Source organism: Diaporthe batatas (assembly GCF_019321695.1).
Source record: "Diaporthe batatas strain CRI 302-4 chromosome Unknown Contig00013, whole genome shotgun sequence".
Classification (NCBI taxonomy): domain Eukaryota; kingdom Fungi; phylum Ascomycota; class Sordariomycetes; order Diaporthales; family Diaporthaceae; genus Diaporthe; species Diaporthe batatas.
In genome coordinates this window covers 280,466-299,556 of record NW_025408560.1, presented here as the reverse complement: position 1 = coordinate 299,556, position 19,091 = coordinate 280,466, and the positions used below count along the sequence as shown (strand labels likewise).

The 19,091-nt window shown below is 48.1% G+C and overlaps 2 protein-coding genes across 2 annotated transcripts; one reads left to right on the top strand and one right to left on the bottom strand.

Moving 5' to 3' along the window:
* Window positions 1–10,290: 10,290 nt before the first annotated feature.
* KVR01_010699 (uncharacterized protein) lies at window positions 10,291–12,885 on the bottom strand (the record flags this gene model as incomplete). Its single annotated transcript, XM_044794236.1, has 1 exon — window positions 10,291–12,885. The coding sequence occupies one exon, from the start codon at window positions 12,883–12,885 to the stop codon at window positions 10,291–10,293; it is 2,595 nt and encodes an 864-aa protein (XP_044640858.1).
* An 817-nt stretch (window positions 12,886–13,702) lies between these two features.
* On the top strand, window positions 13,703–16,196 carry KVR01_010257 (anaphase promoting complex subunit CDC16). The gene is made up of 2 exons (XM_044794128.1): window positions 13,703–13,957; window positions 14,019–16,196. The coding sequence occupies exons 1-2, from the start codon at window positions 13,825–13,827 to the stop codon at window positions 15,782–15,784; spliced, it is 1,899 nt and encodes a 632-aa protein (XP_044640416.1). The 5' UTR covers window positions 13,703–13,824; the 3' UTR covers window positions 15,785–16,196.
* The last annotated feature ends 2,895 nt before the right edge of the window (window positions 16,197–19,091 follow it).

Sequence of the window (19,091 nt, the reverse complement as noted above, 5' to 3'; positions counted from 1 at the left end):
TTATATTATATTATTATATAGTTAAAGGAGTTAATTATTTTTAAATAAATTAAACTTTAAAATAAACCTTTTTTTAAAATAGCTATTTTTTTATTTATTATTATAATTAGGTTATTAATAATTATATTAATATTAAGTTTATAAATAATAATATTTAATATTTAAAAAATTATAAATAATTAGGTTGTTTAATATATTAATAAAATATATTTTCCTTTTAAATTATATATTTATTTAATAAAAAATTATAAAGGTTATATATTTAATTATTATTTACCTCCTTTTATTTATAGGTAAACTAATATAACTTTTTTAAAGCTTTTATTTATATAATAATATTTTTAAAATATTTTTATAAAATTAATTTATATTTATATTATTTTTTATTATTATTAAAATTACTTTTAATAAAACTTAATAAGTAATTATTTATTATAATATTTTTAAGCTTAAAATAAAGTTATATAATATTTTAATAATATTTTAATAACTTTTATAATATTATTTTATTACTTAGCTTAATATATTAAGTTTAATATATTTATAAAAGAACTAATAATTTAAATATATTATTATATAACTAATTATATTAAAAGTATATTATTAACTATTATTAAATAATATTAAATATAATATATATATAAATATTAGTATTTTTATTAGAATTTAAATTAGTTATAATTTATAATATATAAGGGTTTATATATAATAAAAGTAATATTAAAATAATTAATATAATTAAAATAATTTAAAAAAAGTAGTATTTATAAATAAATAAATATATTAATATTATTATATATAGATTAATATTTAATTTAATACTTTTAGTTTTTTTATTATAATTATAATTATATTTTAATTATAAACCTTTATTATTTACTTTTTATTTTTTATCTTCTAGCTATATTTATATAAGGCTTAATAGTTACTAATATTTTTAAGTGTAGACTCCCTACCTAGAATGGGTGGGGAGTTTACGCTAAAAAATGTGGGCTTAAGGAGGTCTGTGTGTTAGAGATAAGCTAGCAATGCATTGATTGATCCAGGACGTCCAACATGGTTAGAAAGTTTGCCGGCCAGTGAGGGCAAGAGTGAGAAAGGGTAGCTCCCGGCTTCGAGCGGCCCACCAGCAGCACCCGTGGACTCCAGGGTTGAGTGGCACAGCACGCCTGTGCTGATGTGGATCATACCGTGCAAATTTGCGCCCTGATACAGTGCATGAGACGTGGCCCTGGCACTAATTACTAAGTAGGTAAAGACCTAGGCGACCCTTGACATGAGCTGGGTTACTTTGGCCTAACCTCATCTGCGTGGTGTCGCCATGAAACGAGGAACAAGGCACGCGCAAGCCCATTACTGGGCGGGACACATGATGTTGAACACGCAGCTGAAGCACTCCAAGTCGTGCCCTCGGCAGAATTTACAGGCGTTCCAGTTGATGTGGGTACCCTAGACATTGAGAATGTGACGGATTCCAAATTTCTTATGCCCGAGGCTATAAGGCATTACTGCTCCCCTTAATTATTGAGACTACAGGTTGCCAAATTCGTACAACAGTGTTTCTATCCTTGTTGATCCTGAACTTGAATATGCCTACCTAGACTGAATTTTCTATAGTTGAATACCTACATCTGTGGGTACGCCTCTGTGACCTGAGCTCATGGATGGGCCTTTGCTAGTTACGAAGTCTGATCATCTGAGTTTCCCTTCTGTCTCCGTCAAAGATGCGCTTGTTGACCCCCACAACATAACCCCGCAGGCTCCGTCGTAACAGTGTATGTAAAGTGCTTCGTGATTTGGTGCTTCTCCGGGACATCCGTGTCGGTTTCGGACCATACTTCCAGACGCGATGTAGCCAGGCCGTCTTGGTGGTGAATAGGTTGTGGCATGATCACGTGAACCTGCTCAGCCTGTTCAGTTGAAGCCTGTTCGGGTCCCTCTGCATACATTTCAAGACTGTCAAATGACGCAGTATACTGCGTGCGTTGCACGTTCAGACCTCTGCGGCTATTCAGATCTGGTGAGGATTGTGCTGGCACTGAAATGATCGAGGACAGATCATGGGAGGTGCTACTTTCTTTGGCGGCTGCTTTCATGCGCGGTTTGAATCTCTGGTTGTAAGTATCTGTAGGTGTCCACACGGGCTTCTGCCTCTTCGAATTACCCTGGCTGAAAAGCTGAGGAAAAGAGGAGGAGCATGAAATAATGACGGCTGCAGCAAAACAACAGTTTCTCTTATCAGCGAACTTCACGAACCCGGCCAGGGAAACTGATGTGAGACTTTCATACCAAGGGGAGCCTGTATTGCACTCCAGAGCCACACGAAGGTAGTGTCTTCTTGACCGGATCCTCGCCTCGTCGAGCTGATGTTCACAGCCCGAACAATGGCAACAACGATTGTGATAAGCGTTAGGGAGAACAATTCGAGGAACACAGCTTTTTTGCCCCATGGAATTCGCACATTCCAAAGGATGGAGATAGGTATCAACATAACTAACACAAGTATCTGAATCAATATCGATGAACTAGATACGTTCACGTCGTGGATTTCAACTTACTTAGAAAGTCTGAGAAGACATCCAAGGCGCAATTGGCTTTCAAAGTGGCCACTGAAAAGCTTGTCGCAGGATCCGTGTTGCAATACGTGACCAACGTTTCTGCCGGGCCGAGCTCGCAGATGTATTCGACGTCGCCGAGGGAAACAACATAACTGACCACTGAGAAAAACAGAACAGGCCACCAGATGTATTGTTGTCCCTGAACCCTCTGGCCAAGCCTCCTAAAAAAGAACAGAAAGGAGAGCTTAACAGCGAATAAAGTTGTGTAAAAGAAGAATTGCACAACGAACTGTATTCGAGCAAACACAGTAAGCCTCGGGAAGAAGTTTGCGTCGGGAGCTACCAAGCCTGCGCTGATGTTGAGGATGTAGTACATGTCATCTACTATCCATTGCCACAACGCTGCTGTTACAAGCACGAGAACCCATGCAAAAGCCGCGAGTCCATCGTCCAAGAAGAATCGCCGTGTTTCTGCCCGAAAGCGTGAGACCAGACGAAGTAGAAGGAAAATGAATGATAACCAGGTTCCTGCCCATACAATACCCTGATTGACTGTGGTCAGTATCTCATCTTTGCTGGAGCTACGTGAATATAGGACTGACGAGGAAAGTGTCATGAGCAACAGCCGGAGGTGGATGAGTAAAGGTAGCATCGGAAGCTACTTCGTCAGCCCTCCGATCGAGACTTGGCAAAAACATTGTTCCAATTTGGTGGGTGTATGTTTGACGATTGTTTTGTTCTGGGAACCCCAATTTTGCGTTTGACACAGAAGTTGGGCACGCACACAATTGATAATCGTGCCGAATGTCACCGGCACGATCATCACCTCCAGAATACCGAGGCAAGAGGCTTGGAATCAATTGATAAGACCGAAGTCAGATCTGACCCAAAATTGCTGATCTCCATAGTTGGGCCATTTCAAAAGCCGAATAATGCTGGTGTAAAGGTCAGCTGCAACTTACCTGAGTAGAGTCGCATCAATGTGGAGGCATCTTCAATTTCATCGGCGCAACCTGTGACCAACAACACAGAGGCGCAGGATGTTTTCTGGGTCTGTCCAAACAAATTGCAACCAACATGCCGCAAGAGGTGCCACCTGAATCCTCATTTTACCTACTCACAGGCAAGTGCAACTTCAAAGTTGTTCGTCACAAATCCACGCCAGTGGATTCGTGGATCGGCCACATTTTAGCCGCAAAACCCACCAGTAGCAGCACATGCTTGAGCCGTTGGGCCGCCCAGCCGCGTGAGCGGGCCTGTTTTGAAGCCTTATCTCGGGCTGAGGGTGGGTCTGGACCTGAACCCCAAGCAGCCTGGCACTGACTCGTGGTGCTGAGTCCAGACTTATTTGTCAAAAGTCCACAAGAAGCGAGTGATAAACTGCGGTTGGCTCCAGCCGGGAGACTCCCGTCCATGGGGCGCCGAATTCATAGGACACACACATTGAAAAATTAGCCTATGACATGGACAGACCTACTTGATTGTGATACAGGTTCGGAATTGCTACCTAGGCAGCAATCTCATCAGAAACCGTTGGAAGCCAAGGTGATGCAAAATCTCTCGGTTCAGCTAATTACTGTTCGTGCTTTCAATGTTGTCTTGAGATCCAGGAAGACAAATTTTTTCCTCATCCATTCCTTCCTCATCCATTCCATGCCATCTAACATATAGAATTGGTCGGCTTCCCTGCACCCTCACTCACTACTTGGTTGCTAGAGGTTATCCTCCCCCCCGCCACCCCAAAGATGATCCATACTTGGTAGTAAAGTGAACTTCCGCGCTACATCGGACCCAGCCCGAGGTGCCCAGGTTTGTAATTGTGTTGTTGCAGCTTCAGGAACGCGGACTTCTCAATCAAACTCGTAGTTTAAGTCCCACAATCTTTTCCTGAACACACTAGCCTGGCCACTGGACCCCACACGTTGCTGTGTCATTGAGGTGGATCTCGTACGAGGCTTCTTATCTTACATCGTTGCATCAATCAATGTTCTGCAGCTGTTGGTGAACTAGTGCTTGCATTCCTTGGACAGCAGCCAGAAGCCTGCATCAGCCCCACAAGCTCCAACCCCATCATCGACATCCTCAGACAGCCAGACGATCAAAAAACATCGAAAGATGTGCAGAATCTAACACTGTGCAGGGCGTGCTGCATCATATCATCAGGTAGTTGTCTAAGTCTACCAGCGTGGGTCTAGCGTCGTGCTGCTGGAGAAGCCTTCGGCTGAGTGCTCTGGTTATGACCACACGATCCAAAGCCCCCATCTGTTGGTAGTAGTGCACGTGGGACCATGGTGTTTTAATTAGGTCTTGGTCGGACAGAGAACAATCTACACAGTAGTCTGCTAGGTACAATAGGACGGCCCGTGCAGCTGTACTCCATCCACGGAAGCATTTGGTGAGAATGGGCTTGTTGAGTAGGCCCTGAGATGTGAAATGTGAGATGTGATCAATACGTCAAGCGCCGGAAGCACCTGGTCAGCGTTTACCACTGTATGAAGGTCCTATGTATGTCCCCGGACGAATGCGGAATAGAAGCGAAACCAGTACTGACTCTTCTCTACTATGGCCCGGGCCATTCGGACTCGGGCTTAAATCGCTCCCGGAGCCCGTTCCCTTCTGGCAGGGTTTGACTGCTATGGTAATTAGGTTCGACATGATCACACCATCGGTCGAATGGTACTTTCACGCACCGGATGGAATTGGTGTCCACAGTCCTCCCTTCCTTCCCCCGGATGAGCTACACCCAATTGGCATCGAGCCAGCTGGCGCTACGGACGCAGATATGCCTCCTGGTTATGGATCCGATGAATCCAGAGCTACCAGGGAGTTCAACCAGATCGTCGATATCTTGCAACCAGGGGTGACCTCTTGCTGGACGTTCCGCCTCGTGCCCGAGGAGCGTCTATTGTACCCTCTAATCAAGGCCTGGTCGCGAGCTGTCGGCCAGATGCCACGAATATCAAAAGCGGTTCGCATGACAGACCTGGATATTCTCCGTGTTGACGACACAATGATTTACATTATGATTGGAAAACCACGTACCTTTCACCCTGCCACTGCTCGAACTGCAGCGTAGGCTTGACCCGGCCAGGGGAAATTGTTCATCACTGCACGGGCCAGAAGATTACTAGTAGGGCTCTGTGGCTGAAGACCTTAGGATGGCGGCCGAAGGGAGCTCTCCTAGAGTTGCTCTGACGGATATGCAGCAGATGTCATGACTGTGGTATCGAAGAGTCGCTTCATGCAGACGATGACTTGCTCGAACTTCTTGGCCTTTGGTCCTTGTTCCCAGCGGGTCTCGGCAACGTGGTCTTCCAGGTGTGGTGCAGGAGCAAATCCGTCGGGTATTGGCTGTACCATTGCTCTCTCGTATCCGCTGGAAAGAAAAAGAAGAAAACAACAACCAATAAGCTTCGAATTGTGCTTTCGCGGGATTTATTTTGGTGCTCAATATCACATGATGACAAAATAGCTATCTTCCTTCCTCGAGCTTGTTCACTGTCTTGTCACGGAAATTCTGCGACCCAGATAGCCCACCCGCCACCTTGTCATTCCTTGCCGTCACACTGATCAAGAAACCCCCAATTGACAAGCCCATCAATAGCCACCAGACAGTTCTTAGGCTGTCTGAAAATACCCATCGATATGCCGTTTGTATGTCCCTTGGAAAACTTTCGATAATTGTGTATGCAATCTCAGCATGACTGCCAGGAATTGCTAGGCCCTCTGGTATCTTGTTCTCCCTTACCTTGCCAGATACGACCCTCGTCCATTCATTTTGAAAAACGACTCCGCCAATTCCGACTCCAAAAGTTGTGCCGAGACTGCGAGCGAAGACCTGAACACTAGTTGCAATGCCAATATCCTGTCCTCTTTGCCGTGCTTGCACTGCAAATAAAGGCGTTGGAAACAGGATTCCGGCACCAATGGATGCCAAGCAGCGAGGAGCATATAGAACGGCCTTGCTACTCTCTGGGTTCATTGTGACCTAGAATGTGACCGGTTAGCCTACTACCAAGATTCAGTATGGCCGAGGCATGTGGGTCTTGCATTTGAGGCCATTCCTGCCGCGAGCAGGGCCCACCCAATGCAGATCAGGTATTTGAACCTCTGTGTCCGCTTGACGATGATGCTTGCCACCAGGCCTGCCGGTGCACTATAGGCCAGCGTCGTCATGCTCTCGAGTGCAGAATGAAGAAGGCTGTGCTGGAGCCCCCCGAGGAACTTCAACTTTGTCAGTGTTTTCCACTTATCGTAGCCTGGGTGACTTACAAAGAGAATGAAGTAGTAAGTGTAGCACCAAACTATCAGCCCTTGAAGAAAGCTAGTTGCGAACCCAGTAACAGCAGACCTGTCGTTGAAAATCCTCAACGGCATCATCGGTCTCGCCGCGACCTTCCATTCGATACAAATAAAGACCACATAGAGCAGGAAGCCTATGATCAGAGGTGCGAGAACTTTGCCAGAATCCCAGGGATGGGAGACCCCTCCCGAAGTGAGGCCCACTAAGAATAGAGTGGATGCACTGGTAACGGTGAAAAGACCGAGCCAATCGACCATACCAATTCTTTTGATGAAGGAGGATGAATCTTGATGCAAATGCATGCAGAAGATCAGGCCGATGATGGACGGAACACATATCGGAACATTGATCCAGAAAACCCAACGCCAAGTAGCGTAGGTACCAATAGCTCCACCAATTGGTATTCTTTCAGATGCCGTTAATGAAGACTCCAGCTGGGGTGCGAGTGAAATGCAAAATTTCATACTTACCCTATGTTTGTTCCCAAGCTCCAAGCCAAGGCTGCGAATGCCATATACAGACCCCGCTCACTCATTGTGCTGATGTCCGACAAAATGACCTGCACGAGTTGAATCATGCCGCCAGCTCCAATGCCTTGTACGACTCGCGCACCGATCAACCATGCAACCGTTTTGGCAGTAGCACATAAGATGCTCCCAATTGTGAAGATAGAGACAGCCAGAAGGATAGGCCACTTGCGTCCAAAAATCTCGCTTGTTGTTCCATACATGGGTATTGTGACAGTCTGTGCAAGGAGGAATGATGTTCCGACCCAGAAGGATTCATTGGAGCTGCTTCTCAAGTCTTCTGCTATAGCTTGCAAGCAAGCTGCAACTATCACAGCGTCCATGGCTCCTGCAACAGTGACAGTGCAAAGGAAGAGCACAGTAAGCTTAAACCCAACAGACTTGGGTTGAGGCCTCCCATCGTCACCTGAAGCTGACGGGTCCAGTGTTGTTGGATGGGTCTCCTCGACCTTGTCCTGGGAAGGCAGCTTATCCTCTGTGAAGCTCATGATTCAGGAACAGAGCAGTGCATAGGAACCTCAAAGATACATAGGTAGGTTTGTAAGGGGAGAGTAAACTGTAAAATATGTGCTTGATATTGAGCAACAATGGAGTAAATGGATAGAACACGGAGTGAATGTAAATGGTATTCCTGTTTCCAATGGCATTTTATAGAGAAGGCTGTCAGCATACAAGGAAACCAGGCTCAGTTCATCAATTCAATGCAACCGTTAATATCTCATAAAGCCTCTAATAAGTTTACGTTCCGTTTTAGCAACAGCCTCAAATAGCAAGATTTCGGAAAAGTCAACACTTCAATACACACATCACTAATAAGACATTCTCCAATACTCGTAGCATTGCTTACAACCTACCTCCTTAGCACATCGGAGGGTGGTCAGAAATTTAGCGCGCAATGCCTGAAATACCAGTAACTCCGTTACATTTGTAAGTGCCTTCTGAGTCAGCACTAAGTGTTTTGTGTGATTTCTTTTCTAATTTAAGCTACTGAAGGTACAAGTCCCTTCGCCTTCACCTTCGCCTTCACCTTCGCTGTCACCTTCTAACCTTCTAACACCCCTTCTACCCTATATGTATTTAGGTACTAACTGACCGTTTAGGTATTGACTGAATACTCGAGGGCTAAGAGGCTAGAAGGTGAAGGCGAAGGGGAAGGCAAAGGGGAAGGGGTACTAGAAGGGGCTTTGCACCTTAAGTATTGAGAATTTGGAGAATCCCGGTTAGGTATATTGTTTAATATGGATCCTATACCTAAAATTTTGCACTGGGCGGGTGGACGCTGGCTCCCTCTCGCATCCTTTATGCATGCGCGCACCCACCCCCTTGACGTACCACATGTCTTCGAAGATAAGACGCCCATTGTGGGGGCCGGAAGTGAGCCTCAATTTTCGGTTGATTGCCATTTTAGAAGGCTCTTCAAATTACAACGGCAGACGGCCGTCCTACCTCAGTAACACCTCCGGCTAGCCATCCATCTTTCCAGCTGATTTTGAGCAACATGCCCCTGCGCTTCTGAAAATTCGGCCAACACTTCCACATCGCCTGAGTTGCTTCATCAGGCTCTGGATACTCAAATTCTTTGCGTTTGCGTACTATGTGGTTTCGCTTCTATTCCGTATACGTCCGAGGACATACCTAGGTACATGACGCCTTTATACGGTGGTAAGCGCTCAAGAGACACGATGTCGATAACGATGGTCATAATACGGTAGGTGCATAAAAGTCTTGAATATCCTGTTTAGTCCATTTGCAGTCATCAGAAAGGTTTTGCTAGAGGTCTTGCCAGCAATGGGGACTTCCAATCCCTGGTGCACTCTCAGAAGAGCCATCGTGTTCCATGCCTGCCTACCGTACCGCGCACCTGGGGGTTTTTGAAAATCGTCTCCACCCTATTACGGTCTGGCGACGGCTATAACTGCCAACAGTTCCTTCCTTCCTCAGCAGTCTCTAAGCAAGAAGGAGGTCTCTCAGAGAGAAGAGGTCTTCAGAAGGCACTAGTCTTCAGAATCCTTAAACTTCATGCTTTTGCTTCGGCGTAAAGACTGGCCGAGAGAGAATTCCTCTCCCATTCCTCTAGTAGTCTTCCCCTCTGGAATAGACCCCTGGCTGGCCCTTTGCTTGCTTGCTTGCCCTTGAAGCCCTCTGGTTGACTTCTCTCCCCTGGCGGAAGGAGCATTCTGGGCCTCTGAGGGAAGGTCTTAAGAGGGAAGGGAAGGTTTTGAAGGACCCTTTGGTTTTGAAGAAAATCTGGTCTTGAAGAAAGGTACTGATGTACCTTATAGCCGTCGCCAGAGAGTATTGGTAAGGAAACGGTTGGGAGGTACAAGGTACCACTTTGAAGCTGGAGGGGACGTCTTAACAGCCAAGGGGACGGTCTAGTGACCGTTTTCGAAAACCCCCTAGGGAGCGCTATGGTAGGTAATATGCAAGGCCTCCACAAAGTGTTCACCGTGGTTAATCAAGCTGGCTGGCTCAACATCGGCTGCTGCCCATTTGACACCCCATGGCGTGCAAAACACAAGAAGTTAAAAAATGCAAAAGAGGCATTACACGAAGCCTTGTGGCGTTGGCGGAAGGCCCCGAAGTCTAGTCCACATTTTCTTATCCGTGTTCCGAGTTCCGAAGAAGGTGTGCTGGTCGCATCAACGCAGGTTGCCAATAGATTCGGATCAATTCAAACAGGCTGACAGAGTTACACGTCACACTCGCACCTCTGTCGAACGTCCAGGCGCTCTGACTAGGCAAGACACCATGATTCTTGCATACCTGAGATGACAGTAATTTTACAATGTATTCAATTCTAGGCTGGGACTGTTTCCAAATTCTCATCTGCGTAGGTTGCGTGGTCTGCCCTGCCTGGTTGAAAGTGCCGAAATTTTCTCGGTCCAGATCTGTTCACCACTCAGCCCAACCACTGGAATTTGCTCTGGCGAAGCATCCCCATCAGACCTAGCGGCAAAAGCCCTCTCTCAACAACTTCCAAACCGCCGAAGCGCGCAATCATGTCCTTGCTGAACAACTGAAGAACCCATTGATCATAACTGGACAATTCATTCCACTGGTATGGCTCAAGCACCGCCTTGACCGCACCCTTGAGCGTCAGGTTCTTGGACCCGGGTTCCTCCACCAATCCCCTGAAAACATGGCCGAGAGACTTGCTCAGACGTTCACGGTATGAGCGGAACTCCTCAAGGCTCATGAATGGCTCGCCCTCGAGATCGTTGAAGTCATAAGCCCTAGAAGGTCTCCTGGCCCGGATCGCGCCACTGTCAAATGTAGCTCTGGCCTTCCGCCAATCCCTTGCCTCTTGCTCGAAGAACGAATCGACCTCCTTGTCCGGATCTTCCACCACTGCGTCACGGATGAGACAGAGGTCGATGAAAGGATTCTTCAGGCCCAGGCCTCCGAACTCAGGTGGGAAGTAGACGTATCCATCTGGAAGATCCGACAACGGGATGCTGAAGCGTTGCGCGATCATGTTCTTCAGATGAGCTCCGGCGCCGCCCGGGGTGTCAGGGAACAGCTTTTTCTGTATCCTTTGGAAGGTCTCCAGCATGCTGTCGACATGCGCCCTGGCAGAGCAGTTCGCAGGCCGGCCAAAGAAGTTGGAGAAGAAACGTGCCCCGTAAGTGTTCCACGCCTGGATCCAGTCAAAGACAGTCTTGCACGCATCCAACTGGACCCGAAGCTCTTCGATATGCTTATCAACTTCGTCCTGGTCGATGACGAAATGTCCGGTGTGTCGATCAAGCTTCAAAAAACCCCAAGTGACCTCGCCCTCGGGCAGACCTGAGGCAAGACCAGAGTCCAACGACCCCTCAACTTGCAGAATCGAAGCCGAGCCCGTCTTCTCGAGATTGAAGTCGAGACCGAGAACATTCGCACACTTGCCCAAGACCTCCCAACCATTCACGCAAGCCTCCGTATCCCCCCAGAGCCACATGTCGTCGTGCAGTCTGTACAAGCGAGCACCGTCGGCCTTCTGATTGACTGCAAAGTCCACACAGAATAGCAGCGCCTCGCCAAACACATCCGCAAGCGGAGTGCTCAAAGGGGTGCCACGCCTGCGAATTCGACTAGGGCCACCCTCCGGGTTTTGCTTGAATCTCATGGGGGCCTCGAGAACCTTCTTAAAAAATTCTAGCCAGTCTGCACCGACGCCGAAGAATTCGAGCACAGCAGCGATGGAAGAGTGGGGAATGCTGGGACCGAACCACTTGAAGTCCGATCGGATGACTGTGACATCCTTGCCAAAACGCCTCTGCAAACGAATGTCTGCCTCGATCATGTGGAGAAGGTGCTGGACGACGTTGATGTGACTCTTCCTCGTGTCTGCCGTCTCGGCATCGTCCATCGATCCGTAGGTCCCCCGCGTCTCCTCGAAGGACTTCGGCAACTGATCGAGGAATATCTCATCCTCAAAATGGCTTTTCTTTTCTGCCTCCAATGTCCCCGGAACCACTCCGCCGACAGCCAATCCGTCTGATACGCCGAGGAAGAAGTCCAGGCGTCGCTGAGATCTGCTATCAAGGGGTTTGAGATTCGGTTTCCACACGTCGAGAAGCCCTCGAAACCTCCCATGGAATTCCACCGCCCAGCGCATACCGATGTAGTGCAGGAAAATAGATTGGAGGAGATCCTCGTCGGGATAAAAGCGGTATCTTCCATTGAGCTGCCGCCGCTGGTCGATCACCAGGTCGTTCTCCCACGACCAGGACTTGAAAGTAGCCATTCGTACGTTTAAGACATCGGCAATCTCCTCCAAGACTGTCTCATTCCCCACGAAGTCCTTCAATGTTGCTCTCTTCAAATCTGTCAATACATCGCTTCGCAGCATGCCCTTGATCGTTGCAGTGAGACTGTCGACATTGAAGTGCGGGCCGAAGGACCAGTTGTCCTGGAATAGCTTCAGGTGGTCCTTCAACTGGGACAGATGATCCTTGACTTCCTCTTCAGCCTCAAAGACGGAGCTCAAGTACTCCTTGATCGCCTCCTTGTCTGTAGACTTGGCAGCGAAGACATACTCTTCCCACGTCGCTCGTTGAACACGGGCTTCCTCGCGGCCCACTGCCGTGGAGGCAGCTTCAGGTTCACTCTCATGCGCCTTGCCCGCCGAGATCCACTCATTGACGAGCTGTCCGTAGAGTGAAGCGAATGCGTATCGGTTGGACTGGACTTGCAATTCGTTGCGGGCCTGAGACTCGTACTCTTGGATAAAGGTGTCGGTGACGGCTGGATCATGCTGGGCTTGCTGGATGAAACGGTTGAGATTCTCCAGTGGCATCAAAGGGCTCGGAGTTGAGGACATCATGCTGGGCAGCTCTTTGAATCCCTCGACGAGCTCACGAGCACGCTTGATGTGATCTGCCTGTGCATCAGCACCCTCGATGAGAAGTTGCTTTCTGTTGTTGTAGGCATCTTTCTGCTTGTTAAGCTGAGAAAGCTTGGTATTGGTGATTGACAGAAGAGTCTGTGAAAGGATTTCTGAAGAAGCCATGGTCTCTGGGTGATAGTCGCTTAGAATTGAGAGTCTTAATGAGAGTATCATCCAAGGTTGGGGGTGATGAGAACCAAGTCTGCAGCGGACAGACTTGGGCCAAGTTACCTAGTAGGTAGGTGGTATTTATACCAATTTGCCTACCCAAATGAAGCCATACAAGCCCTTAAAATTTCCGAAGTCATCTATCAGAAGATTGCTTGTTCCTTTGGCCTCAGACTGATGAGATGAGTCTTGTTCCAGGCTCCTGTGTTAGGCTACAGCATGCGCCTCCGGCATGAGGCCAAAGATTGTTGTCATGGCTCTAGGGCTTGTCCAGGCACAGCTGAAGACATCTGACTCATCTTGTAGCATCATGATCAAATCTTGTAACAGTCCAAGGACAATGAAAATTGGATTTGTAGCGGCAATGGCTGTCCTTGCACCCGACCTGGCCCTGTCCCCTCATCTGCAACAATGGCCACTTGGCCCTGAGTTTTTCCCTATCTCTTCTGGGCATTTGACAGTAGACAATTTGGCATTGTCACAGTGTGACGGATATCTGAAAGTTAAGCCGTCTTATTAGCAAGCTATGTTGGCATTGAGAGTCTCGGGTGGACGGCCCAAGGAAAGAGGAAGAGAGGCCAGTGCTGGAGTTCTGAAGGTTGTGGACCAAGTGCACGCCCAGAGCCTAGAGCCTAGAGCGTAGGGTGCCTTGTTCAGTTGCTTGCGTCACACTGCGGAGGTTTAGTGGTAAGCTAAGATAAGATAAGAGAGTCCTGGTCAACAACCCGGCCAAACAACGCGTGAGATCATGGTTCTTCTAGTCAGGTGTCTTGTTGACATCCAGCTGCTCCATTGAATTGCTGCGTGCCCCGACCTCGGTTGCTGACGACCAGGGACCCACAGCAGCTCCTCCAGGTCTTCAAGTTCGGAAAACCTGGTGCGATATTGCCCATCATGTCTTCTGACAGCGGCGAGGAAGACAATGCCAAAATGGAGGGGTTCCTGCGAAACTGGAGGCAGACGGCCTTTAATTCCGGCCAATTCCAGACAGCAATCTTCATTGGCGACAAGCTTCTTGCTCTCACAAGTAAGCTGTCCCACTTGGCTCGCGTGCGGGTTGGACTTCTGCTAACAGGCAGCGTGTGCAGATGACGACAACGACGCCTTCTGGATGGCCCAAGTCCACTTCTCCACCGGCAATTACACACGCGCCCAACGTTTCCTTGAGAGCAGGGACCTTGTCCGAAGAAATCCCTCCTGCCAGTACCTTGCAGCACACTGCCTCGTCAAACAATCGCGCTTCGACGAGGCCCTGACCGTGCTGGGAGATCGCGACCCCACCTACCTGATCAAATCAAACGAGTCGAGCAAGCGCAAAACCCACTCGGGGGCAACTGCCAGAGCAGCGAGCACCTTGAAACCGTCACGCGATACACAGAAAGAGGTGGAAGCGATCAGTCGGCGGTATGAAGCCGGAATGTGCTACCTGCGAGGCATCTGCCATGCCAAGCTGAACGCTTTTGATCGTGCCAAGGAGTGCTACAAGAATGCCGTTCGGATCGATGTCCAATGCTTCGAGGCATTCAACCAGCTGACCAAGAATTCTTTACTGTCGTCAGAGGAGGAGTGGGAGTTCCTCCACTCCCTTGACTTCGATTCCATCAGCACTGAGGGTGACCTTGACACCTCCCAGGAAATCGCCAGTTACGTCGAAATGCTCTACAGCACTCGCTTGTCCAAATATCAAAACCAAGATGCCTTCAACACGGCTTGTGAGAGTCTGGCCACGCACTACAAGCTCAAGGACAACGCGGATCTTCTCCTGGCCAGGGCGGACTTGCTCTATACACAATCCCGCTACAGAGATGCTCTCGAGATTACCAATGCAGTACTTGTCGATGACAAGTACAATTTCAGCGTCTATCCGATTCATTTGGCATGTCTTTACGAACTGAAAGAGAAAAACCTTCTGTTCCTGGTCGCCCACGAGCTTGCTGACAGCCACCCTGAGGAGCCCTGCACGTGGCTTGCTGTTGCTATCTATTACTACCTGACAGGGAAAATTGCCGAAGCACGACGCTATTCCAGCAAAGCCAGCATGATGGACGCTCACTTCGGCCCTGCCTGGATTGGTTTTGCACACACGTTCGCTGCGGAAGGCGAGCATGACCAGGCCATCTCAGCCTACTCGACTGCTGCGAGGTTGTTTATGGGAACGCATCTGCCACAGGTGTTCCTGGGTATGCAGCACCACGCTATGAACAACATGACTGTGGCCGAGGAGTTTCTCAACACGGCCTATGGGTTGTGCAAAACAGACCCACTGCTCTTGAACGAGATGGGGATCGTGTACTATCACCAGAATCGCCTCAACGAGGCGGTAGACTACTTTAAACAGTCTCTTGCGATTGCTGAAGAGATTGACAGCGACCCACAGGCATGGATTGTTGCGCGAACCAATCTAGGCCATGCCTACCGGCGACAGCGAAAATCGCAGCAGGCACTCGACGAGTTCGACATGGTTCTGCGGGAGGGTGGCAAGGACGCGCCCATATTCTGCGCAAAAGGTTTGATATACCTTGACAGCGGGAAGCCGGAAGAGGCAGTGAACGTCTTGCACGAAGCACTGGCCATACATCCACAGGACCCGATTGCAACTGAGCTTCTGGTGAAAGCGCTGGACGAGTGTTCAAACTCTGGTCATATCGTCGGCGAAATCACCGATGACGCAGAATTGGCCGAGTTTGAGCAGGTGTTAGAACAGCGCAAATATGCAGCAACATCGAAGCTGGCGGCCAAGCTCAATGGCCTCCATAATAGGAACAAGGGCAAAGGCAAGGAGAAAGCCGTGGCCCGAGGCCTGTCTCAACCGGAGGGACGGCCAAGCTTGATGGAAATGAGTGACGACAACTAATTCTATAATGAGGTTTGACGAAAGGTTTCCGGCATTTTCAAGGCGTCTCGGCATGCATCTTGGTAGGCGTATAGTTGGCCGGTTCGCGATTCTCAGCATTGTCAGAACAAATGGTCTCGAAAGGCATGGCATCCTGTGGAATAGATACCATATTTTACCAACAACGTTTGGCGGGCTAGCGTCTCACTCTCGCAATAATCCCGATCACGATTAGTTCTGAGCACAGTTCAATTTGACTTGCTGATACGACCCGTCGCTTGCACCATGCCGGGCATCTCATCGACGCCATTTTTGGCTCTCCAAAGCCCTGTCCTGGGCCATGCTTTGGCATTACACGCGCTTAGCTAGCAGCCACTCACATCACTCGAGTTGACGCCGAAGCGCCACGAAATATATCTACCAGGTCCAATGATCTGACCTGCTTCACGTCTAAGCCGAAGTTTGGAAAGTGAAGTCTCAAACTCACTGCTGAGCTCATCATGGGGGACCATTGTTGGAACTTTTGAGGGCGCCTCGTGGTCCATGACGAGTCCTGGAAAGGCCAAAGGCGACGAAAGTGCGGGCCAACGATGTCGGACGGCTTGCTGTCGCAGTGGATTAAGAACGGGACTATTGGTGATGACAATTTGAGCGGCCTGGGCTGATTGACAAGCTCACCTCTGGCTCCTCAGGGCCCACCATGCAAAGCTGCATGCGCTGTGACGCTGTACCGTAGGGCTGCAGAATGCCTGTCCTGTTGTGCAGTGGCAGTCATGAAGTCTATAATGTAAGAGCAGCTTGGTACTAGTATGCTCCAGGCATTGTGACAGAATACTCTCACATAATTCTGTACACACATGCAATTATCAGCCCTTTCTTTTTCTCCCTTTTGTCCCCCGTCCCACTTTCTCTGGGCAGGGATGTTCCTCATTTTTTTATTTTTGTTTTTGACCTGGGATGGCAGCGCGTATTACTGCCATGTCTGATAGGAGTCGTTTCCAGGTGCCAACCAGTTCAGCGAAGTTGCCGGCAACGCTAGGTGTCCGAGAAGTATTCCCACAAGCACAGCCTATCAGGTGCTACACTACACCAAAGCAGGCAGGCAACAGGCTGAGCCAACGGCTCCGGGGTAGGCACAATGGTATGTCCGGCTTTATGCAACATGATCACCATGGTTTACTCCCAAGGCGAGGCTGGTATGTTGGGCTGTAGCCTCTCATGCGGGATGGAGACCGTATACGATGCGGGCGCCGGTGCTCTGCTCCGTCGTCGTGATATCCCTCGCCCTGGCCGGAGTGCTCGAGTTCCTCGCCCAGAAGAGCCAGAGAAAGGGAGCTCTAGCTCTCTCATCATCCGAGGATGACATCTCGGACTCAGTCAAGATCGCCTGTCTGTATATGCCGACAACAATCGCCGTGCTGTATCATCCCCTCTGGACGTGGACCAACCTCGATGTGCGCAGGATGCAGCCGTGGTTTGAGCTGTCGCGGCCCCATGGCGCGAATGCAAAGCAGTCATTTCTGCTGAACTATCCCTCTAAATTCTTGTATTTCGTTCCGATCAAAGATTGGAAGCAAAGGCACTGGCCTGTGTTCCTTGCAGGCTCTATAATGGTGTTGGTATTTTGGGTGATCACACTTTTACAAGGCTCAATCTTCGGGAAACAAACAGTGAGGGTATGTAGAAGCGTTGACATATCCATCAGGTCTGGCTTTATTTTGTCGAGGAACAAGCGATACTCCTTGATGCTTCGGTTCCGAATGCAGCTTACGGCACAGCTTGGTATGAATAGGATTTGTCCAAGTATACGACAGCTGACTACACATTGCTTCCATTTTCTCCTACCCATAACGCACCGGTGAGGTTCCACGAGACATGGACCGTGAATACTATTGATGAGATTCGCGACTAGCCTGGATTGTTGGCGGTCGGCTGCTCTTACGCCAACGATTGAAGCTGTTCGGGGCGGTCAGTATCTATTCGACAATGGCCGAGGCTGCGTGCAGAATGTGTCGCTTAGCGGGAGGAGGAAGGTCATTACAACATGCAGTACATTGGCTACAAAGGCGACGCGCATCTTGACTGGCACCTGGCCAATACGGTGTGCAAGAAAGAGTTTTCTCATCAGTTTTTGAGAAACTGTTTCTCGCCATATACGGCCACGGAACGGGGACTGGGATGAACGCAACGTTTGATAATATGACCGCTATGTTCTGCGAGCCGTCCTGCACACAGGAGCAGGAGGTGTCAATTGTGGTTGACGCGCTTACGGGTCAACCACTGGAAAAGCTTCTCGTCGAGTTGTCTCCGCCATCCCCACTTAACAGTTCTGTATTCAACAGCACGGGCCTCAGATTCCTTCTGCATGCCGGATTCTCATCCATGGATATTCTCAGAGACTATCCCGGTAACCTCACACTTGAGCATGAGATCAGTACGCCAAGTCGTTGAAGTCGAATATCTCATGGCCAACTATGACTACCTAGCTATGGTCGGATTTGCGATTGGTCTTCATAACGGCACATTTTCTGACTTCCTGGATACCACTGTGATACAGGAATCTTATACTGCAGCATGACAGCTCGAGATGCTGCTTCCGAAGATGCCGTCCACGATCGGATCAAGCATTGCTTTCGTGGCGGGGAGTCGGGCTCTGGGGATGTATGGTGGGTCTGTGAAGAGTGACCGCTGTCTCGGAAAAACGAGAGTTGGCCCCCCCCTGTTTTATTACCCCTGTCAAAAATTTTAAAGGTTTATTAAAAAGTAGTCTTCTTTTAATAACTCTATTAATACTTAACCTAAAAATATATAAAAAATATATATATAATCCTTATTAAAACTTCTATATAGTGATATTTTTTAAATATTTATTATTAAATCTTTTTTATATAAAGTATAGAGGTTACTAGGTTGATAAGATAAGTAAGTATACGGACTTATTAAGTAGTTTAACTTACAACCCTAGTAATATATAAACATTAAATAAAAATTATTTTAAAAATTTAATTTTATAAAGACTTTTATAAGGATTATAAATATATTTTTTATATATTTTTAAGTTAAGTATGAAAAGAGTTATTAAAAGGAAATTACTTTTAAAAGGGAGTGTTTAACTTTTGAATAGGGGGCATTTTGCAGGGGGGGGGCCAACTCTCGTTTTTCCGAGACAGCGGCCTGTAGAGACACACAGTTTTGGGAGATATGGAATGTCAGGGTGGACGGGGCAGCACACTGGGGCATCGAGTTGGATCCCCATGTTGTGCTGCTGGACAAAAAGGCCCCAAAAATAAGGCCAAAGCACCATGGAGGGTCCAATGGTTGAGGGATA